The sequence below is a fragment of the Mustela erminea genome, chromosome 9, assembly GCF_009829155.1.
Source record: "Mustela erminea isolate mMusErm1 chromosome 9, mMusErm1.Pri, whole genome shotgun sequence".
Lineage (NCBI taxonomy): Eukaryota > Metazoa > Chordata > Mammalia > Carnivora > Mustelidae > Mustela > Mustela erminea.
Window position 1 is genome coordinate 84,221,604 of NC_045622.1, and position 24,302 is coordinate 84,245,905.

At 44.7% G+C, this 24,302-nt stretch overlaps 1 protein-coding gene across 5 annotated transcripts in view; it reads right to left on the bottom strand.

The window, feature by feature from the left end:
• The window catches only part of LOC116598860, a 171,761-nt gene that overhangs the window by 131,301 nt on the left and 16,158 nt on the right, over positions 1–24,302 (bottom strand). The window contains exon 1 of one of the 5 annotated variants that reach the window (XM_032358237.1): positions 10,525–10,671. The exons of 2 other annotated variants lie outside the window; for them this stretch is intronic. In XM_032358237.1, coding sequence (XP_032214128.1) covers positions 10,525–10,583 — 59 coding nt within the window. In that variant the 5' untranslated portion in view covers positions 10,584–10,671. Of the gene's footprint in view, positions 1–7,846; positions 7,989–10,513; positions 10,672–24,302 lie in introns of those variants that run through there. 2 more of the 5 variants (XM_032358241.1, XM_032358243.1) reach the window with 2 other exon arrangements.

Consider the following 24,302-nt stretch of genomic DNA (forward strand, 5'->3'; position numbering starts at 1 on the left):
AACCAACCATCTGGGATGTAACAGACCATTACATACTGGGATTTTTCATTTCTTGTTTTTCCTCTGCTTTAGATACCTAAACAGAAGAATCTTTTTGAAATGGATTGGCTCTTGGTAGAATCCATTGGAACAACCAACCTGGAATCTACTAGATCATACCAAAACAAAATCTCCTTTAAAACAAGTGTACTGGGCACCTGGCTGGCTCAGTTGGTGGAGCAAGAGACTCTTGACTTTGGGGTTGTGGGTTCAAGCCCCATGTTGAGTGTGGAGATTACTTAAAAATAAAATCCTTAAAAAAGGTGTACTGAGGGGCACCTTGGTGGCTCAGTGGGTTAAAGCCTCTGCCTTCGGCTCAGGTAATGATCCCAGGGTCCTGGGATCCCAGAGCCCTGCATCAGACTCTCTGCTCAGCAAGGAGCCTGCTTCCTCCTCTCTCTCTCTCTGCCTGCCTCTCTGCCTACTTGTGATCTCTGTCTGTCAAATAAATAAATAAAATCTTAAAAAAAAAAAAAAAAAGTTGTACTGAAATGAGCCCAAAATTACAACGATGGGACATACTAAGCTAGTATGTCTGGACAATACTCCAATTATCTTCATTTCAACCCTACACTGTATGTTGCCTCTCTTGGACATGTTGCTGTGGGTCATGCAATGCAAACTCTTTTTTCTTCGAAAAATATTAGGAAAGATGTAGGGACAAATCTTCAATTATACATTCACCCCTGAGTCTGTGGTTACCCAGAGAACCCATGGGATCTTCCAACTGAATCTGAGAAACCTTAAGTTTTAATTTTTTAATGTTAAAAAAAAACCCCACATTCCTATGGGAAGTAATTTTCTGAACCACTAAAATGATCATAACTTTTGACACCCTAACTCTGGGTTAGAAATGACAAAAAGTATTTTAATGAAATGGTAAAAAGTATTATATTTGGGCACCTGGGCAGCTTAATCATTAAGCATCTGCCTTCAGCTCAGGTCATGATCCCAGGGTCCTAGGATGGAGCCCCGCATCGGGCTCCTTGCTCAGCAGGGAGACTACTTCTCCCTCTCCCACTCCCTCTGCTTGTGTTCCCTCTCTCGCTGTCTCTGTGTCAAATAAATAAAATCTTAAAATAAAATAAAATAAAAGTATTATATTTGCAAAGATGTTCCCTAAAGCATTTTTAAAGAAGGGAAAAGCTGTACATAAAACAGCAGAGAAAAGAGTTAAATGATGATCCATCCCTAGGGGAAATAGGAGACTGATATTTAAAAACAAATCCAATAATCCAAAGGAAAAGCACTGAGAAATAAACTGAATCTTTTTTGATATCTTCCAAAGAGATTTTAAAAAGGAGACTGATTTTCTCGACCCAGAACAACACCTTGAAGAGACGCGACATACAGTGTAGGAATTAAAAAAAAAAACAAGTTTTGCAAATCAGGGAATATCAGGGAGGAGCAAAGAGACAAACCCCAACTGAGGACTCCTATGGGACAGCTGACTAGGCTTTTTCAGTGAATGGCATTTTTTTCAAAGATGAGTCTGCTTTAGATGAAAATAACGTTAAGAAATATAACAACCATGGCAATACAGAGATCCTTATTTGCATCCTAGTGTGTATGGATCAAGATTTTAAAATTACGTTTTGGGGACAACCAACGGAATCTGAATATGATTGGGTTAGATGTAATACCAAAGAATTACTACTAATTTCATCACATATCATTACGACACTACAGTTCCATAAGAAAATATGCATGTTTTCTAGAAAGGCATAACGAACTACGTAGGGGTGTAATGACAAAAGGACAAGGACGGACTTCAACACGCTGTGGTCTCCGTTAGCAGCCACCACAACAAAACACACACAACTCCGAGTGCACTTCTCTGCCTCAGTAGTTCCTATTTGGAGCCGACGCTGACTAGGTCTGTGACCTAAGTCAAGTTCCTTGACCTCAATGCCTCTGTTTCTCTCCTGTTTACTAGTGACAACAACCCCATCTACCCTTCTCAGGTTATTGCGAGGATCAAATGAGATGAACTCTGGAACGCACTCAGCACAGCGTATCGGCTGCAATTATTATGAACCAAACCCCAGTCACCGAAGCACTCAAGCCCTCGAAGTCTCTTCTGTCTTGCTCTCCAGTTCTCGGTCGCATCCCATCTCCTCCCTTGCTAGCCCCAGTCTTCTTCTTGAGCATCTGTTTTCATTGTTAACAGTGACTTAACCTCTCATTAATTTTTAAAGTGACTTTTATTATTTTTTAAATTTTATTTTATTTTACTTAAATTCAATTAACGAATAGTGTAGTGTATTAATTAGTTTCGGGGGCAGAGGTCAGTGATTCATCAGTTGCGTATAACACCCAGTGTTCATTACATCACGTGCCCTCCTTAATGCCCATCACCCAGCCACCCCATCTCCCCACCCACCTCCCGCCCAGCAACCCTCGGTTTATTTCCTATGGTTAAGAGTCTCTTTTGGTTTGTCTCCCTCTCTGATTTCATGATTTTCTTTTTAAAAACTGAGGAAAACCAGGGAAGCACATGGAGATAAGGAGGATACAAAAGTAGTGGGTGTAATTACACTCGGATAGGGGCACGGAGAAGGACAGAGGAAAAGTGGAATATACAAACAGAGGCATTCGGAATGAAATCAGAACCTTATACCTAATGCTTTCTGTTACTAGGTTCAAGCAAAGAAAAAAAGAAAAGCAAACGCAACAGACTTAAGGGGCCCTAAGAACAAATGATAACGAGTACATGCGTGCGTATTTCAGTGGAGGGCATGTTTGGCTATTCCCGGCAAACCTAGAGCACGAAACGGAAACAGAAGACACAAACCAATAGGAGTAATAGTAATATTACTTATCTCATTGATTCCATGGTTTCATGGGTGTCTAACCTACGCACACAAGGTCCTGTGCTTAGAAGGGCCTCATCCTTGGTTTCACCTTCTACAATCACCATTTCGAAATTCTTAGTAATTTTTTAATAAAGGGCCCCACAACACTTTCATTTATACTGGGCCCTACAAATTATCAGTCCTCATTCTACCTTATGAGATTGGCACTCTTATTCCTCCTATTTTAAAGAAGGGAAAACTGGGGCTTTCGGAGGTTAAGGGACTTGCTTGAGGTCACACAGTTAGCAAGTGGTAGGATTTGAATACTGGCTCTTTCCATAGGAAACTGTAGAAAGAACTGAGAGAGGAAGACAGAGAAGAAGAAAGGGGAGAACAAACAGCCGAGTAAGCCAGGAAACTAGGACATCTCATCTACCTAAGTAATGCAATCAAGGCCATGGACTTAGTCCGAGAGTTAAAGCAACCCCATGAAGAGTCTGTTCTGTAGCTGATGCCAGACTCCATAGCACTAGACTGTGTGAGCAGAACACGGAAAGGGTGTAAGCACCCCTTCACCTTCCTGGAAACCTGATTTGCAGGAAGGAAAGGCCAGATTCATTGTCCCATGTCCCATGTAACTGGCCGACTTCTCGGAGGCTTCTGTGTTGCCAGGAGAACTAAAGCAATCAAGGACTAGGATGGTCGCGTTACTCTGTTAAACTGAAACCTTAAAACCTGTTCCAACATAATGCTTCCTTAGCTTAGGCAGCACAGAAAATCCTGGGTCCATATCTGTCCTAACAACCAGTTCAGAAAGTCACAGAGCTCTGCAGGCAATAAAGGCCCGGCAGGAGGCACCGCAGGACTCAATAATTACCCACATCCTTCCTCAGACCCATCCAGGGGTTCCTTCTGCCTGCCTCTGGAACCGACCAGCAACCAGCGAGGAGGTTCATCTCGATAACATTAGCAAAACACAGAGTCACACCAAGTCTTAAAGGTTCTGTTCCAAGAGGTTGAGTGGCTGTGACCGTTCTTCTAAAAGGACTTAGAGCACATTTCTAAAAACAAAATAAAAAATCTTAGGTATTAGGGGACCAGTGCCCAGGTTAGCAGTAAGAAAACAATCGCCCCACTCCGACCTCTGGTCTCCCTTTGGAGGAAATGCAACAGGTTGCATTCTGTAGTGCTTGTTTCATTTGGGAGAGAGTGACAGGAAGAGCTGTGAAGATTCCTGATGGCCATCGGGGGGAGTCAGACAGATTTTTAGGCCGGAAGCTAGTCTGGAGGGCGTACCTGAGATAGGGAGGAAGCTCCTGTTCTTCCTTGGGATGCTCTTTCCATCCCTGGATCTGCTTCCTGCCTCGTCTTGCGGAAAAATACCCTCTTCCAGAGAAGGTGGCCACACAGTAAAGGCAGAGTGGTACCCAGAAAACCAGATGGCCTAATTCAGAGATTTCCAAATATGGCCACAGATCACAATCCTCTGGAGCAGCTTTTTAACATACAGATTCCGTGACCTGCCCTGCAGGTCATTACTGAAGCTGTTCATGCAGCTGGCTGAGAAGATTCAATTAAATGAACTTATTCTCTCCAGGACACATGAACTATAATGTGGGTTATTTATGCTTCAGATTGGCTTGTTTTAGGTAAGATAGAATTATTGTGAATTAATTCTCTTTCATTGATTTGACTCATTAGTTACCACCAGGAACAAGCCTTTTTAGTTCCTTGTGCTGCCTTAGCAGCTGCTAGATTGTGGTTTTGATAGGCATAGGTTAAGGAGAAGAGAAATACAGGTCCAGTAAATGAGGTCATTAGCAATGCCTTAATCCTTACCATGTTGGTGTCTGGCCATGTCTGACTGACCTAGTCATCGGTAACGACCAGTAATATGTAATGACTTATAACATTCTGAACGCTTACCTAGGAGATGTAGAAAACCCACAGTTGCAAGAGACTGAATGGAGCTTGCCAAACTGTGTTTATTGACATAGAAGGTACTTGCAATGCAATTAACTGACAAAGGATCTGTTTCCAGAAAAGATTTAACAACAACAACACCAGAAACAAGAAACTTCCTATGAATCAATTAGAGAGGCAAAGACTATCCATTAGAAAAATAGGCAAAGCATATTATGAGGAAGCACTCCACAAAAAGGAAATCTGAATGACCTACACAACTATACAGTGATGCTCAGGGAAATAAAAAAAATGAGATACCATTTGATACACACTAGATAACCCAGGCGGTAGCGAGCCTGGAGGAAAACAGAAACTGCAGTAGAGCGCTGTTGGGGGTAAACAGCCACAACCACTTCAAAGAGTATTTTGAACAGGAAAGCAGACGAAGTGCAGCTCCACTCCCCCGGGTCTGCCCTACAGAAGCTCATGCGGCTGTGAACATGGAGACTGTTCCAAGGTGTTCACTACAGCATCATCCGTAATAGCAAAAGAAGTAAAACAACTTAACGGCTCATCAGTTAGATGTATACATGTCAGGATGAATAAATCTCAAAAAATACAGTGTTGAAGGGCAAAAGCATATCCATGGTAAATGCAAACTATAAAATTCAAAATAATACTAAATATTATTTATGGATACACACAGATGCGGTAAATACACACGATCATGCCTGGGAGTGTGACATGGGTATGACATGCCATCTTTAAGCGAGGGAAAGGAGTAAGAGAGGGAGGCAGAGCTTTGACTCTCATTATTCTATATTCATTTTTAAAACAGACAAAAGAAATCTGAAGCAAATATGGCACAATATGAAATCTGTATTGTGGACACATGGGTTTCTAGAAAATGATTTTCTTTCCTCGTTGTTTTAAACTTTCAGTAATGCTAGCCTTTCAAATGAACTTAAAAATAAGAAGGCACATTAGAGATTTCACGTGTCCATGTATATTTCAAGATACTGGAAGTTCAGACCTTAATTGTTGACACTCACTACCTTCAATGACACGACTCAACAGACTGGGTGAGTGGTAGACAGAGTGAAGGAGGCACAGATGGGTGGGAAGATGGATGGATGAATGGAGGGGTCTTGGATGGATAGATGGATGAACAGGTGGCTGGACAGACTGACACTGGGACACAGAGCTAGAGATAGAAGAAATAAAGTAGCTTAGAGAAGTGAAAAGTTTTAGTGAAGTCACATAAAATGAAGTGCTCAGATTTGGGAGTCTGAAATCCCAACTCTGCACCCCCTTGGCTGCTACCTCGGGTCGGGCCACCATGTGAACCGCATGCACAGACAACCATGTGAATGGTGCCCCCTGGAGTTGTGCGGTGCCCCGGCGCTGCTGGGTTAAGTCTCTGGGCTGTGAGTCCTCACTGCTTTACCTGGCTCACGGGGTCTTTAGGAAAACTCAACGGGACAATGTATGTGAAGGGCTTAGCACAGAGCCCAATACGCAGTAAGGAGTCGGAATATGGCAATTATTACCCAGGCAGTACTAGCAAAATGGACACCAAGTCCAAGGTTCAAGGATAGGTTAATGTGCAACGGTAGCCCTAGCGGCTATCTCCTTAGAATTTAAAAAATCACACACCTGCAGTGGAAAAGTACCATATGTACCTTCCATCTACCTAGTCGGTTTGGCTGATCTTCGTGACTCTTAATTTTCCCAGCAGGCACCGGAGTGCGCTCAGCCAGCAGCCTTCCCAGCCGCTGTCCTTCCCGTCCACCGTGCCGCAAGGGAGGGGGGTTAGGCTGGGCTGTTGGGGCCCAGATCCTCGCCCTGCTGCCATCAGAGCAGACGGACCTTTCTGTGCCCTTAGATACAGGGATCTCTTGGCTAACGTAAGAGATGAAAGAGATGTTAAGACTTTGTAAACATAAGCCCAGTTTTATGTGAAGCCCTCCACAAAGCATCTATAAAATGCTCACGGTGTAGACACATACACAATAAGCTGAGCCTTGATGTGGTGTGGCATGCAGGGAGAAGGGGGGAGGCAGCAACACGGGGCCGCTGGAAGCCGTCTCTTCTCCGTTTCCACTGTCATAGCGCAGAAACTGATTTCATAATTAAAAATAAGCTGGCTTACACACACACTACAGGCTTCACATAAGATTTTCCTGAAGGATGCCTCTTTCAGCCATCTATTTCTATGGCTAGTTCAGTCATCTATTTAAGCCCAAATTTAGTGCCTTAAAATCCCAAGAATTGACTATTTCTCTTGATTCTGCACTTGGCTGGGTGGTTCCTCTGCTTTTCTGGTGGGCTTGCTCATCCTCCTGCCACCAGCTGGGGAGTCACCTGGACCAGAGGGTTCGAGATGCTTCCTTGTGTGTCCAGCACTCAGGAGCTCTCTTCCCCACTGGCTCTCGTCCTCTGGCAGAGCAGAGCAGCCTCTTCCCCTGGCGGTCTGAGGGGAAGGACCCAAGAGGACAGAAGGGGCAGTTTCTCCACCCGGTTGTCTTAGGGCAAGGACCCGTGAAAACGGAAGTGAGAGCCGCGAGGCCGCTCGAAGCTGGGCTGGGACCTGGTCAGCGCTGCTTCTCCCCCATCGCCCCATTCTGATGGTCTTAGCAAGTGAAAGGGCCACCAGATTCAGGGGGAGGAGAAACTGATTCCATCCCCAAATGGGAGAAGCAGCAGAGGCCTTCTGCACAAGACGGCAGCAGAAATGGTTTCAGCTGCCTCAGAAAACAACCTGCCACAGAGCTCTCTGAAGTCCGGCAAGGACTGGTCCGGGCTTCTGTGTATGATTTATGTAAAAAAAAAAAAAAAAAAAAAAAAAAAGTCCGTGGTTAACAGAGAAAAGTTTGAAACCCACTCGGCTAAAGCCAAAGACCAAAAAATAAAAATAGGAGTGGGCAGCAATTTTTTTCTTTTCCTCCTGGAGAAAAGCCTTCCTGGTGGGAGCAACAGGGTTCCTGAGGAAGCGAGATTTCTCCTCCACTGAGCAGACAGTGGAAGTCATATCGATGTGACCAATGACGATGGTGAACAAGTGACAGGGGGTTGGAGGAGAGCGGGGTCCCCACTAGAGCAGGTACCTGAGACTTGTCCTCGCAGACCACGGAGGGGGACGCTCTGATGCTCGTGTGGAGACAGGCCAGGCTGCCCGGGGAGGGGGAGAAGGTGAGCCTGAGCGCGCTGGGGTGAGGCAGCAGCGCAGAAGGAAGCGAAGACTGGGCCAGCGGCAGCTGCTCCGAGTCAGAGATGCCCTTGACCGGAGGGACAAAAGGCTGAAAGGCGACCCTCCTCTGGCATTCCTCCCTTCCTCTTCCGGAGAGAGAAAAGGAAAAATGAGAAAGAGGCTTTGTCAAAATAGCAGAGCCATATTCATATAATAATTGAACCCTAAGTAAATGAGGGGAGAATCTATAAATGCCTTGACAACTCAAAAGGAGAAGACAAAGAGGAGAAAAGAAGGGAACAGAACAACACTGAGCTTCAGACAATGAGCCAGCTACCCCCCTCTGAGAAACACTTTCCCGCTCCCTCTGTGCGGGCAGGTGGGCGCATAGAGTCACGCTTGTGTGTACGTGGGTTTATAATTGGTTTCATTTTATTCCATAGTAAAATGGGTTAATAGTGCGTCCATATTGTGACAACATTCTCTAGCAAATGTCCTAATTAGGAACCCTAACTAGCTTTCCATTATTTCAAAACTGTCCAAATCTGGGTAGACCCCAAAGACCATCTGGAACCTGGACATATGCCCGGGCAGCAAGGGACTGTCCTTCATTAGACCTCTCCCTGTCCCACCTACGTGAAAGAGAGAAAGAGTGATGGAGGGTTGGGAGGCAAATACTCTGGAAAACGGCATTCCCTGCTCAGACATTTGGCTTCATGATTTCATCTTCTCTGCAATTGACCATGTTCATAAAACTTCAAAGGAGATTTTTCTGGTGCATTTATTTAAGTATGCATTGATGTCTGCACGCATACGCGGAACACTCATCCGAGAAACAGCAGAAAGTACCGCTGCTCTTTATTTTATCTTTAAACTATTTCAGTTTGAAAGGGAAGCTTTTAAAAAATCAAGAATAACTTCAAAATCCAGAGGGAGAAATTGCCAATAAAGTAAAACCACTCACATTGATTTATCATTGTATTTCTGCAACCATCGCTTGCTTCAGTAGCTTGTCACTGGAGTGGGTGTGGGGGGGTGGTATTCATCGGGATCTCACGTTGCATATAAAAAGCTGATATGGATTTTAAAATTCAATCATAAAGCTCCCCCAAGTGGATAATCCTTAAACTACACCAAGAAACCAGCCAGGGTATCTAGGATGGCAATCCAGACTGAGTCCCCAAATATATGCTTTTAATCGCAACACTGACCTGACTTATCCATCATTTTGTACATAATTTAATAAGATCAGCACCCTGGGAAAAGAACTCTATAAATGTTAAAATGGAATCTGCAAAAAACACTCCCCCTGGCTTCCTGGGAACTTGACGGGGGCTAGAAGCTGCCTGTGGCTATGCAAGATCTTACCTGGACTCAGAGGGTGCAGGATACAGTGATTTACAGCTGCTCAGTGGTGGAAAACCCCCTCAAGACCTCTCTGGAGAAGCTCCCTGGTCCATTTAATTGTGTTTCTTAGTCCACTATCTGGACTGATTATACTGAATTACTTGGCACCCCTGTTAAGCCTGTCACTTAGATTCCAGAACAAATTAAGTTTGTTGAAGGCTTTGCTCTTTCTCTCTATTAAAATATTCATATCTACTCTAACAACCTGATAAAAACTGGCTAAAAGCCTTGATGGTATCCCCAACAGGGAGTGCCATTTTTAATGAACACGCAAGCATCATAAATAAAAAATAACTGGTCTTAATAAAGAATTGATAGAGCAGCTCTGGCCCCAGATAGGTGTCAATATAGCAGCTACACACAGCCTTGAGAGACCCAGTGCGGCAAATGAGTCTCCCAGAGCCTGAAGGCATCCAAACAGCAAACTCCAAACAAAGGCAGAATCAATGGAATTCCCAAATAACTTTCCATAAAATCACTGAATCTTGTGGGTCTCAGTGAACGTGGATGGCAGAGGGTGTCCAGGAGGCCCCTCCGGGGAACCATAAGAAAGTGGGGGGAGGGGCGCCTGGGTGGTAGAGTTGGTGAAGCAGCCAACTCTTGGTTTCTGCTCGATCTGCGATCCAGGGTCGTGAGATCGAGCCCCCCATGGGCTTCACGCCCAGCACAGAGTCTGATTAAGACTCTCTCTCTCTGTGTCCCCATCAAATAAATAAATAAATAAATCTTAAAAAAAAAAAAGAAAAAGGAAAGCATCAGGGGAGTACAAAGGGCATCCAGAGTACGAAGGGCTTCTGGAGGTAACCAGTGACAGCTAACGTTTCTTGACCGTTTACCAGGTACAAAGCATTATCATCCCAACAGCTCTGCTAAATTGGCAGTCTTATCCCCTCCTCACAAATAACAGCAAATGGAGTATATATAAGTAGCCCAAGGTCTGAATTCCAACCCAGGTCGGACCCTAATCCTGAGTCCCTAACCACTAACCTCTTTAAAGACACTGCTTAAAACTCCCAGCTCATTCCAATTAGTTTTGGGTAAAAGGTGGGACAGGAACTCAGCCATCATGGACTCCTGGCCTCCTTCCCACCAGGCCAAAGGACCGCTCGTTCCAGCCCCACCCCTTGGTCCCACTCGAGCGCTCGGGACTTAGATTCATAGGCTCCAGAAAATTAACCATATACTCACGGGGCCTCTGGAGTCACAGCAGAACTGGAGTGCTGTGGGATGGGGATGGGGAATCCCATTATTTCATCTCTCTGAACCTACAAACCGTGTCCATTCAACAGGGATGACAGTCTTAACTGTTCATACCAGCTCTATTCCAAAAGGGTTTCGGGCAGCTGATAACACGTACTTCACTGAGCAGTGGTCCGAATGAAATAGAAGTTTATTAACTATTTATGACAATGGCACTTGTTATGACACAATCTCCAAGAAGAGCCCAGGCCAGCGCCTGGCTCACAGCGGGCTGGCGGTTAATACTGTTTTCCAGCCCCCATGCCCTGGACCACTCACAGAACTCCAGCTCCCCAACAAGGCCCTTTCAAGGGCTCCCATGCCCGAGCTACCACCCCATCCTCCTAAGGCTCCCAGAACACAGCTCTCATCCCTCTCATGACCTGGTGTCTCAGGATGGTGGAATCAACAAAAAGAAGCTGAACCAATCCTAGCTTCTTCTCACTGCTCAAATGCATTCCCAGAAAAAGGGCTTAATTGGCCAAAAGAATATAGTTGGAGTGGTGTCCCCTCCAGGAGAGATTTACCTCACTTAATTCTAGACCTCCTTTCCAAGCAGTAGGCACAGGACAGAGGGAACCCTCCCCTGAGGTCGCCCAGTGTGTGACACCCAACAGAAAAACAGAAGGAAACTTACATTCAGGGAGTGGTGTAGGCAGTCCAGACAAGCAAACCGTTCTATGATCGCACTGTTTTCCTGTTTTGTTTCATTATGAGTTTTAGACAAGGACCATTTTCTGGAATGCGAGCACAGCCAGACTGCTTGTCCAAGCTGAGTCATGTAGCCTCAGCTTTCTTATCCATAATACAGGGAGAGTGATTAATTGTCCCTCTTAAGGTGGCTGTGCAGATGAAGTGAAATAATCCGTGTAAAAGACTGGAGGGCACCCGACATACAGCAAGGGCTCCACAATATTTAGTTTTTATTATTGGAGCTAAAATATAAAATAGATTGTGTTAGCTTTGGCATCTGGCTGCCAGTTAGAACACCACTGCTGATAAGGGAGAATATATTCTAAGTTCAAAATCACAGATTTACAATGAACTCCTTTTTTTCCTAAGATTTTATTTATTCATTTGAGAAAGAAAGAGACAGGGAGAGAGAGAGAATGAGTGGGAGGGGGCAGAGAACAAGCAGACTCCCCACCAAGTGAGCAGCCGATGCGGGGCTCGATCCCAGGACTCTGAGATCGTGACCTGAGCTGAAGTCAGATGCCCAACCAACGGAGCCACCCAAGCACCCCTAAATGAACTCTTGACAAATTCAGTTGTTATGAAAATAAGAAGTTACCACTGAACTCTTAATCAGCTAGAAAAAGATTGCCTTTTTAAAATCAATACTAACATGTGGGTCATGTATCAAACACGGGGTTGCAACACACATGATCTTTTCCGTTATCCAGTGAGTCCAATGTGATTCATGTTTAAAAAAGAAAGTAGGCCTCTCACAGCATGTGTCAAAAGTTTCTTAGGGTCAGGGTGTTAGAGAACCTCGCCACCCCCAACCCACACCCTCAAGGCCATATTCAAAGTCTAAGTGGCATCGGGGACTTTCATTCAGCAACTGCTAATAGCTACATTGCTAAAAGTTAGACACATTTCTCAACAGACCATGGGGATCAGAAAGACGATTTCTTCCATTTTCCACATAGGTCAGAACCTTCACGGGGCTACAGCCAAGGGGCCCAACCCTGTTCTCATCTCAGGGGGGGAAGGGGAAAGGTCAGGGTTCTTCTTGCTCAAAAATATCTCCCCTGTGGGACACCTGGGTGGCTCAGTCGGTGAAGCAGCTGCCTTTGGCTCAGGTCATGATCCCAGGGTCCTGGTACCAAGTCCTGCATCAGGCTCCTCGCCCAGCTGGGAGCCTGCTTCTCCCTCTGCCTGCTGCTCCCCTTGCTTGTGCTCATGCACACACACACACACACACTCTCTCTCTCTCTCTCTCTGACAAATAAATAAATAAATAAAATCTTTAAAGGGGCACCTGGGTGGCTCAGTGGGTTAAAGCCTCTGCCTTCAGCTCAGGTCATGATCTCAGGGTCCTGGGATCGAGTCCTGCATCAGGCTCTATGCTCAGCAGGGAGCCTGCTTCCTCCTTCTCTGCCTGCCTCTCTGCCTACTTGTGATCTGTCTCTGTCAAAGAAATAAATAAAATCTTAAAAAAAAATCTCCCCTCTAATCCTACCAATTGGTTTCACTGAGTCTACCAAATTCTCCTCTAAAGAGTGAATACTACATAAAAAAGAAATCTAAGAGGAGATGCTCCATTGTGTAACACTGGTTTTCCCTAGGTGGTAAGATTGTGATTGGGGTTTTCAGCTTTTTTGTTTATCTGTATTTTCTAGGGTTTGTTTTTTGTTTTTGTTTTTACCATGAACAATGAAAAATTCATTTTGATTTTAAAAAGACCTTTTGTAGATGGCTTAAATAAATTCTATTTAGCAGGAATCCCCTTTAAAAAGGAAGAAAGGAAACCACAATGAGATATCACTCCACTATCATTCAAGTGGCTGTTTTTGTTACCAGATAATAACAAGTGTTGACAAGGACTAGGAGAAACTGGAACCCTCCTATCCTGCTGGCAAGGAATGTAAAATGGTATGGCCACTTTGGAAAACAGTCCAAGTTTGACATTAAGTTACCATCTGGCCCACAATATCCTACCTCAGTATATATTTTAGAGAAACGAAAACATAGAGCCACAAAAAAATCTGTACACAGGTGTTCACCCAGCATTATTCATAATAGCCAAAATGTGGAAACAACCCAAATGTCCACCTGTGGACAAATAGATCAATCAAATGCAGGCTAGTCATACGGTAGAATGTTATCTGACCAACTAAAGCAATGAAGGGCTGGATACACACTGCTACATGGATGAACCTTGGAAACATGCTAAGTGAACAGAGTCACGAAAGGCCACGTAGTCTATGACACCATTTATAGAACACGTCTAAAGGAGGCAAATCTGTTGCAACAGAAACCAGATCAGTGGCTGCCTGGTGCCGGGGGATGTGGCAGGCAATGGAAGAATGGTAGCTCGAGGGTACAGGCTCTCTTCGAAAAGAGATGATTGCACTTATTTGTGTATATGCTTAAAAACCAGCCTGCGACCCACTTCAAATGATGGACTGTATGAAATGTCAGTGACACCGCAATGAAACGGTTATCCCAAAATGAAAGAAAGCAATCCAAACAGGATGGGATTATTGACGTGCATGAGGAGGGAGCAGCTTTGGATCAGGGGCACGTGTGGGATCGGAAGTCCCCGGGGAGAGGGCACCAAAGACAGGATGTGCTATGCAGCCAGATGATCAACTCACACAGGCCTTGCTCCTCCGCTCATACACACCAACCAATCAGGAACCCAGAGCATTCCCTACGGCTCACCCTGAGCACGCCAAAACTACCGGAAGGAGAAAGGCAGAGCCAGGAATCAGAAACTGACTCCACCGTAATCACACAACGTCAGCCGACTCAGCAGTGATTTCCCAGACCCGGCTGTTCATCAGAATCACCCAGAACTAGTTTGTGTGTCTCTCTGCTTGTTTTGAAATACAGACTGCTGGGTCTTCCAATGCAGAGATTCAAATTCCATGGGTCTGGGAGATACCTAGGAATCCAGCACCTTTTAAATATGTCCTCCATGTTTCTGACCATAAACCAGGCGTAGGAACTTCTGGACGGGAGGACAATCCCTCTTAAGACATCTTTGAAGGAAATAAGAATAACACCCTTTTAAATTGAAAAATAAAAAAAAAAAAAAGCCTTTAGCTTCCATGCAAAGGCAATACATAGAAACTGCTTAATAATATGATTTTTGAATCCCTGGTATAGCTACAAGACAAATTTTTTAAAAAATACAAATATTCATGTCTCCACAACTCAGCAATTCTCAGTTTTGGTGAGGGGTTCCAATCAATTCTTCTAAATTGTTCCTAAATCACTGCTTAAAACATCACAGACTCTAAAAGCTGAAGATTTGGATACAGAAGTCAACTCTCTCATCATAGACAAGACAAAACGTCAGCCTCGGAGAGATGAGGACCCAGGCAGGACTGCTCCCAGGCCTGCCCTCTCTCTGACATCACAGCACATTCTGCAAGAATAGCTCACACTGAAGTCTTCAGTTGCAGTGAAATTAGTCTCTGCGGATGTGAAGAAATGGCATTTAAGCAATAACACAAACCTATGGAATCCGAGACGCATTCTAATGAGAAAGAACCTGAAAGTGACAGGACTAGAATCTACAACGTACAGGTGACCTGGTTCCACAAACCACAATGAACCAACAAGAAATGATGCTGGGGGGTGCAGATGGAGTCGGAGCCTTCTGAGAGAGGGGAGTATTATACTCTCAGACCCAAACCTGATGTCTTCTGCGAATTACACAGGGGGTGGTTAGGGGGCATCACTGGAACTGTTGCTGCCCCTGCAAAGGCTCAATCACACTCACTGTCCAAGCTGATGTCACCTGTACATTTTCCCCAGGCAGCCACAAAGCAGCAAGGAGCCCTCCCCTACATGTGAATAGAATGGAATACTGGGTTTGGGTTGTTTTTTTTTTAAGATTTTATTTATTTATTTGACAGAGAGAGAGATCACAAGTAGGCAGAGAGGCAGGCAGAGAGAGGAAGGGAAGCAGGCCCCCTGCTGAGCAGAGAGCCCGATGTGGGGCTCGATCTCAGGACCCTGGGATCATGACCTGAGCCGAAGGCAGAGGCCTCAACCCACTGAGCCACCCAGGTGTCCCATGGGTTTGGGTTTTCAAGATTTGTCAAGGCATGATTGTAACCGCCGTACCAAATCCCTGCTGACTTCTCTCCCGCCTGCCTGCCCCTGAAAGCGGGAAAGCAGATGAGCGTCACATCAGGACACAGCCGGCTGGTGGTGTTCTGAGACCTAAGAGCAACGGCGGTGCGGTTCACTTACAGGAGTGAGGAGACATTCTTGGAGTAAGAGTGAAACTGTGGCACCATTAAAAGCACAGGACTTCAATCAGAAGACTGAATCTGTGTGCTGATTCGTCTTTTATTCACTCTAGGAATTCAGTCATATCCGTTAACTGCTCCAATTTTTGTTTACTCCCCCTCACAAAGGAAGGAACAGTTGCCCTACTTACTGTTCAGCTCAGTTGAATGCCTATTTGTAAAAAACATAGAAACTTTGCTAAACTCTATACTCCATGCGTGTACGTTGTTAATGGTTACTACAGGGTTCAGCGTCAGGGGAAAGGTGATCGTTACCAGAAAAACGACAACGTCTGCCAGGTAATAACAAGAGCTACCATTCATGGAACACCTCTCGAGAGCCTGGCCAAGTTCCTTACATTCCCTCCACCCCGAAGTCTTCTAAAGAAGGCATATTATTGTTCCGTTTGCACTGGGCCCCACAGCTAGCAAGCAGCAGGGACAGATTTTGACCTTCAGCAGTCCAACGAGTCTGCCAGTCTATCCTCAAATGGATAGACATCAAATACAAAGCTTAAAATGAAAAGGGGTGGTGGAGCTCTTTATGTTTTGGGGTGTCTGGGGGGTGCTTCTCTTTACTGTAGTTTCAAATAGCCTGTGCGACTCCATGTGAGATGGGGCTGGTTCTGAGGCTGCATCTCCTCTCTCTGCATCGGAGCTAACGAGAAACCCCACGCCCTCCCCTGGGTGCCTGGCTCAGTGCTGAGTCTCCTGGGCTCCAACGCAGTACTGTGACCAAATTGGGGGTGGCTTCCCCAGATCTACTTGTTAGGAAGGAACAGGCTGCTTGTGTCTGAAATCAGCAGAAGGGAACAAGCAGCTTGACTCTGGAATGGCACTTACACGTTCTGTGCAAATTAGCTACAAATTGAAGAATTTCTACAAGAAGAAACATGCCCATGTTTCTTAATCCACAGAAATATCTCCTGAGATTGTGCGTCCTTGTCCAATCAAGAAGCTCAAAGGGAAGACTCTGCTTTCATCAAAAAAGAAGGGGTGGGGGGATTTGTGAATCAGCATCTGAGACCTCTGTGGGACCCTTGCTAGGCACAGTCACTAGAGCTCCCCAGGCATCCAGCTAGAGGGGCAAGGACGTTTATCATTAGAGCCTCAAGGGGGCGTTCAAGTGACAAGACTCCCTCATAAGAAAGGCCCCAACAGAGACAAGACTAAGCTATTGGAGGAGGGCACGTACATCCTAAAGCCTCTATCCTTCCCAAAACGCTCCTGATCTCAAAGCTCTCTTCTTCTTTTTTAAAATTTTATTTATTTATTTGAGAGAGAGAGAGAACCAGGCTTCATGGCCAGGGGCCTGATCCTAGGACTCTGGGATCATGATGGAAGGCAGATGCTTAACCAACTGAGCCACCCAGACGCCCCTTTTCTTTCTTTTTTTCTTCTTTCTTTTTTTTTTTTTTTTTTTAGGTTTTTGTTTGTTTGTTCTTTTAAGACTCCATTTTTAAGTAATCTCTACACTGAACGTGGGGCTCGAACTCACAACCTTGAGATCAAGAGTCACGTGCTCTTCCAGCTGTGCCAGCCAGGTGTCCCTTAACCATTGCCTCCTTAACGGTGGGCAGTAGCAGTGGCAAACCCTTCACTCCTCAGCAAGGCCTCAGAAGCCCTTCAGGAGCCCCTTCGGGAGACAGTCCCACTCCCCAACGTCTCATTTCTTCCCCCACTGCTGCCACCAAGCGCTGCAGCCTAGCCAAGCAACCATCTGTCCTGGTCACTTGTCACGTGCCTGGCATGGTTGAGGCAGGGGAGGTCGGTGCCACAACGATCACACGCTGTATCCATGAGTACTTGCATTTTTCTAAGTGAACTGTGTTCTTTTCCTTCTCCAGGTCTTGGTTCAAACTACCCTCTCTGACTGACCTGTCTTGCCCATTCCTCTAACTTCCTCTCTGTTTATAAGAATCAGCTTCAGAGTTCTGCTCGCTTGGGAAATCATCATTGACCCTGTCCCTGAGCCCGGCTGGGGACACCAATTACCAGAAGGCTCCCGTGTGTGATGATGAAGAAGCAGGACTGCGTTTCACTTTAACAAGCACACTCAAATTTACATTCCAGATGAGTGCTGTCCTCTTTAAAGAAGTTATTTAGTCCACCTGAAGAGAGCAACTGAGTTTCTGATGTTAGTAGCCCCTTCTTCAACGGCTAAGGAATACATTAAATTTCCCAGAACATCAGGCCACTAAGGGTGGCTTCACTTTTCCCACTTCTCAGAATTCTGAATGAATCAATAACTCAGGGCCAGGAGGCAACCTGGAGATCAATTCAAGTCCTCTTTTTACAGATGTGGAAACTGAGGTCCAGGGAAAGTTGAGGTCATCCCAGAGATCAAGTAGGAAATGAAGGGCAGAGTTTGTGCAAGACCTCAATTTTTCTTTAAGCCAAGGACACACTTAAGACTTTCATCTTTTTTTCATCTCACACTCAGAAGAAAGATTCCTCCCACCACCTGCTCGGAATCACCTTCCATGCTTTGTATTGCTTTTTGCTTCCCAAGTCAAAGTATAATATTAGGCTGAAAATTTAAATCAAAGGTGGAATATTGTAAGAGCTCCAGATGGTTTCTCCATAAGACATGTTATGTTGAGGCATAGGGCCATCCCCAATGAGCAAATCTAATCCCAAAGTTCCAACCAGTCTTTAGTCCAATGCTCTTTAAACATCACTTATTCACATATCATTATCTCAATTGTTGTCAGATTTGACCACCACTTCTACTAATATTCTCTTATTTCTTTTCTTTGACTCCCTTTTCTTTAACTCATTTTTAATATCTAATTTAAATAAACAATAAATAATCCAAGAAATCATGTGTTTTATAAGTTACACTGTTCTCCTAGCACATATAAGATAAATACGTAACTATTAAAAGAACAAATATTCATGTGTCACTTAAAATCACTCTGCAAACTACCTCCAGCATGCATATAACATTATAGGGAATTTACTCTTATTCTACAACACAGCTGATTCCATCCAAAGCAAACCCATTTACTGGTATTCTCCATAAGTTTCTATTCAGTTTTCCGGAGGCAACTATTTTATCTGAAATGCCAGTCAGTAGTAGCAAATGCAGATCCCAACCAAAAGCTTATCTTTACGCTAATAGCTTTTCTTATCAACCGCTAGATCACTATGCCTTCCACACATTTGATCTGTCACTTTGTTTGAAATAATCCTTTACCCTAATGTTCTTCACTGACTATTAATAAATATGAACAAACAGCAAAAATAATTACCCTTTCACCTAGGAAAACACTGGTGACTACGACTTAATGGTCTACCAGTGACATACGGCTTTACCCAGCATAATGGATGCAAATGTGTAACAGGATATGGGTAAGTTATTTTCACACAAGCTGTCACTTGTCACACAAATTACATGGGCTTCTTAGCTGTTTAATTCACAGATTTAAAAAAAAAAAAAATTCTACTCACAATACCTGCATCATTCCTAAGCTCCTGGGGAAAGCAGAACCAACCCACAAAACCACCCAAGAATAAAGACTAGAGCAGCAGGACATTTTCTGTCTGTATGAAAATTCTGCCATGGGTGGTGGAAGGAATGTTGGTCAGAGTCATTAAACGATTCAAAAGTCTTCAGGGGCAGAGAGGGAGACCCGTGATTATGAGCTAAGCGCAGATCTGGGTGCTACACAGGGCCTCATGGAGCCAGCCGCGTGGTTTATGGACCGGCCAGGCCCAGAAGAGGTGAGGTGGGGGGTTTGCTGCTGGCACCATTCAAATGCAATGCTAAGGTCGGCTGCTTTGCATCATCAATCTACCCCAGACGGAGCCCTCAAAACAGTGCTCTGCTCGCACATTCCTGAGGAGCAGTGACTGGGGACAGAAGGCCAAGCGGTCTGTGTTGCCAGGGGGCCCTGGGGTCTGGGGCTGCAGCTCTGTGGCTGGCTTTCGCCTGGGGCTCTGTTACCGTTTTAGGAAACTAACAGATGATTTTGCAAACTGACCTGGTTTTAGTCACCGTTTTGGTTGTTTTTTTGTTTGTTTGTTTGTTTGTTTTGAGATTTTATTTATTTGATGGAGAGAGATCACAAGTAGGCAGAGAGGCAGGCAGAGAGAGAAAGAGAGAGGAGGGAAGCAGGCTCCCCGCTGAGCAGAGAGCCCGATGCAGGACTCGATCCCAGGACCCTGAGATCATGACCTGAGCCGAAGGCAGAGGCTTAACACACTGACCCACCCAGGTGCCCCTTAGTCACCATTCTTACACCTGAGAGCTGGTGTATTTTATATTTTGCCTCCTTATAACAAATAATGATAATAATAATAATAATAATAGCCAGTATTGATCCAGTCCTTAGCATGTACCAGGCACTGTTCTAAGCAGTTTCCATGTATGCACACATGGAGAATCACAGACAGCTGGACCTGGAAGGACCCTCAGCTACTGTGGGGGAAGAGCCTTGGACCGATGCCAGGAGAAATGAAGTCCGAGAAATTTTGAGCAAGTCCTGCCTCTCCCCACACCTCAGTTTTCTCATCCAGTAAGGTGGTCAGATGAATGAGAGGTGATGAATAGGTTTCTAAAATAATTGCCAATTCTGAGCCTCTGACCTGTTTGGGACACTGTGTTGAGTGGGATTCTGAGCCACAATCCATTCATTAGCCATGTCCGCTACCATGGGCCCAGGAGCGGGGACTCAGCATGTCATCTGTTGGCCATCTCCAAAGAAAGCCTCTCTAAGGTCCCCTCCTGCTCAAATTACTTGAATTCATCATTCCAGCCCAACTGTGTCACCAAGGACAGTCTCCTTATAAATTAAAAAGAGAAAGAAAGAATTGGCTGTGGGAACCTGGATACCTTGTTTCTGTCATTCGAGCATGTGATCTTTACAAGATCCCAATCTCAAGCATCGCTATCTCGAGGATGAAAGAAAGGTGTAAAGCACACAGCCCTGTGACCGGCACCCAGCTGATGTTCAATCAAGTAGAAGCCACGACTGGGATTTTCCTTCTCCTCCTCCTCCTCCTCACCATCATCATTAGTCTATCAGCCCCAAACTGAATTTACAACAATTTCCGATCCATGATTTGTAATTTAAGGAACATGCGCTTAAACAAAAACTGATGAGTCTAATTTTCCTTGAGAAATAAACTTGAGTGCCTTCCCAAGAAAAAAATCACTCAGATACTTCATTATGGAAAATCCCTCCAAGACCCAAAAACAGAAAATATTATAATGAACCCCCATGGACCATCCCTAAGCTTCAAGAATTATCCATTCGTGGCTACTCTTGCTTCATCTAAATTCCCACCCACTCACCCCCCCCCCTTTCAGACAACATGTATTTTTTTTTTTAACCAGACACCAGACATTTCATCTGTAAATATTTCAGTATCTATCTCTATGTGATAGAAACTGTTCATTCTTCGTAATTTTAAAAGTATTTGCTAACTGAATGTCGTGGCAACTGCCAAGGCATAATTAGGAAATGATTGCCTCACATCTCTAATAATATTCCATAAAAGTCACTAACAAGTGTATGCATTAAAAATAATAATAATAAGGGGCAGGCTCACAAGGCCACATGGGAACTGTGGTATGCATGATTTGTTAGAGCTACACAAAGTGAGTTATTTCATTCCTCCTGATATTTATGACACCGCTAAAACACTGAATACATCAACATCAGAATTAATCATGAATAATATTTAATTAGTGCTTGACAAGGATCAATTTGGCAACCCTTTTTGTTCTTTCTCCTTCCCCCAAATAGAAAAATAGTCATAAACTAAAGTGTTTTATTTTTTCCATCTGCTTCTGGTAAAGCGCATCCCTGAATTGCAAACTTAGCTGAGATCTCCCGAACTTTCATAGACCCAGGTAATTAGACTCAGATGCTGTCCGGACTGGGATTATAAATCAAGTCTGTATACGTAAGCAGAAAACGGACTGCTCACACCAAAGTGGGTGCTGTTTTTCATGGACTCGCCCGTGCAGCCGACAGGCCCCACGTCTGAGCAGAGCAGAACGATGCTTTCACGTATAGTTCCCATGTCCGTGGACGACCTCCTCTCTCACCTCTGCAACCCCAGAAAGCATGGATTATAAACGGAATACTTCATTTACAAAAGAAAAAAAATTCTTTGGGACACTCAAGCAAACATTCTGCCCAGAGCCACGTCCGTAGGTACAAGCCAGGAGACTCAGGCACTCAGAAGGTACGTGCCGTGACCTCTTTCCAACCAGACTGTTCACATCCATCCAAAGCACTCGGCGCCCCGAGGACCTTCGGTGGCACCGTGTACCCTTCCCCATCAGGGAGTTGTGTTCTCCTACAGAATGATGAGGAGAACTTTCAACCCATTGTTCTGTTACAACAGTTGCATTCATTTAATTTTAGCAGAATGGCAATATTTGTTGCAGCTGAGTTAGTGTTTTAAATTGCGGAGCCGAAGAATCCTGGGTTTTTGAAGATATTGGAAAGAAAGTATTAAATGGTTGTTTTTAATATGGGGTGGGGGTGGTGTCATTCTAAGAGATCCCTTTTTCTTAATCTCTGACTCATATCAAGTGGAACGAGGGTGGAAATGCCTACTGGAGACAACACACAGCATCTCAGAAGATGTGGAGAACAGGAGATTGGCCAAGCACGTACATCCTGTATCTAACAGAAGCCTCACCATAGGCCTGCGGGGGACAGATACAGTCATCAACTCATGGAGGAGAACACACAGGCTCATGTGGTTAGATAAGGGTCCAGGGTCACTGCGCTAATACAGATGAGTTAGGAACCCAAACTCGGGCCTTTCTGACCCCACAAGTCCAGGTCTATACCATACAAACTGATCCCCCCATAAAGATCTTCCAGGGTGCCTGGGTGGCTTAGTGAGTTAAAGCCTCTGCCTTTGGCTCAGGTCATGATCCCAGAGTCCTGGGATCCAACCCGCATCGGGCTCTCTGCTCAGCGGGGAGCCTGCTTCCCTTCCTCTCTCTGCCTGCCTCTCTGCCTACTTGTGATCTCTCTCTGTCAAATAAATAAATAAAATCTTAAAAAAAAAAAAAGATCTTCCAGCTTCGTAATTGTTATAACTAATATTATTGAATTCCACGTGCTGCTAAGTGCTTTATATAAAACTTGTCATTTATTCCTCACCTCTGTTCCTCTTACTCCCATCTTACAGGTGAAAACATGAGGCTTAGAAAGGAGATGTGAGGTACCCACCATCACACAGTCAGGAAGTCTCCTGACTGCTTCACATTTTGCTACATGTACCAGAAAGCTGGGCCACAATACTAATTATATGCCAGGGGAAGACAATCTGAAATTCTGAGTGCCCAGAGATTTGTAGATACTGCTGATGGCCTGGGCAGGTGCCCCATGCATTTCACACTGTGTAAGGGCATAAAGAATTAAGAATTCTAAGCCCTCCAACAGAGAACGTTCAATACACACACACAGCGTAAGGACACACACACAAAATGGGTACAAAGTGCAGTTGAGTGATTTTCACAAGAGGGAAAAATGGTAAGAAGGGAAATGGCCAGAGTTTATCATAAAAAGCTAGGCTTGGGGCGCCTGGGTGGCTCAGTGGGTTAGGCTGCTGCCTTCGGCTCAGGTCATGATCTCAGGGTCCTGGGATCGAGTCCCGTGTCGGGCTCTCTGCTCAGCAGGGAGCCTGCTTCCTCCTCTCTCTCTCTGCCTGCCTCTCTGCCTGCTTGTGATCTCTCTCTGTCAAATAAATAAATAAAATATTTTAAAAAATAAATAAATAAAAAATAAAAAGCTAGGCTCTTGGAAGATATGATGGGGATAAACATTCTATTTGGTTCTACCGTCCCTGTGCCAAAATGCTGAAATTCCCTCCTCTGTAGCCTGGGAGATGAGGTCAGTGGATCTTGTTTCTGCTCCACTGACTTTTCCACACACAACCTGATAGCTTCTGGAAACAAACCAATGATTACGAGATCATTAAAGTATGTTATTTTAATTAAAGGAGGGTCCTACGTAGAGAGGGAGAGAAGAGGGGCAGTAAGCCTGCTAGTGGTCAACCCAAGCACTGGGTGAGACTCACCTGCGCCTTTCTCACCACCCCGCCTTCCCGGTCTACGTCCACGTCACAGCCTGACTGTGCCCAGTTCTGCTTTTTACACCCACGTCAAACTGGGTCAGCCCACCTAGAACCTCACACGTGACATTTTCCAGATATGCCTTGAGAGGTGAAAAGTTAGTGCCTTAAAGCAGTAATCACCACAAGAACTAAGAGAGAGGCTTGAAATTCAATAGGGCTTTGAAAAAGGGAAGAAAAAAGAAAGTCTAGACTGCCAAAAAAAATAAATTGGCATTGTTGTAAAATTGTGTTGCACAGCGAGAATACAAATATTATTCATGTTAAGGAAAGGGCTGACCCAAGACGTGATTTATAGGCACTTCAAATGCAGTACAGGAAGTAAACGGAAAAATTAGGGTACAAGGTCACCGAGTAGGCAAGAGTCAACTTAAGGGTAAAGTTAAAAACTTTCGGAAGAAAGCACACAGTTCAGCTTGCCATATAAATTAAGATCTGTCCTCACTTTAAAGAAACAGAGAAAACTGAATATGAGAAAGTCTGCATTACTAAAGGCGTTTTCTTCCCCACATGCAAGAAAGCAGGAATACTTGTTAGAGGGTGAGAAATCCCAAAGGGATATTTCATAAAGAAACAGAGGGGAGGTTGATGCACTCGTGGTCAGTAATGTAAACAAAGGGCACCATAGGCAAAAGGGCTCAAGAGGCACTG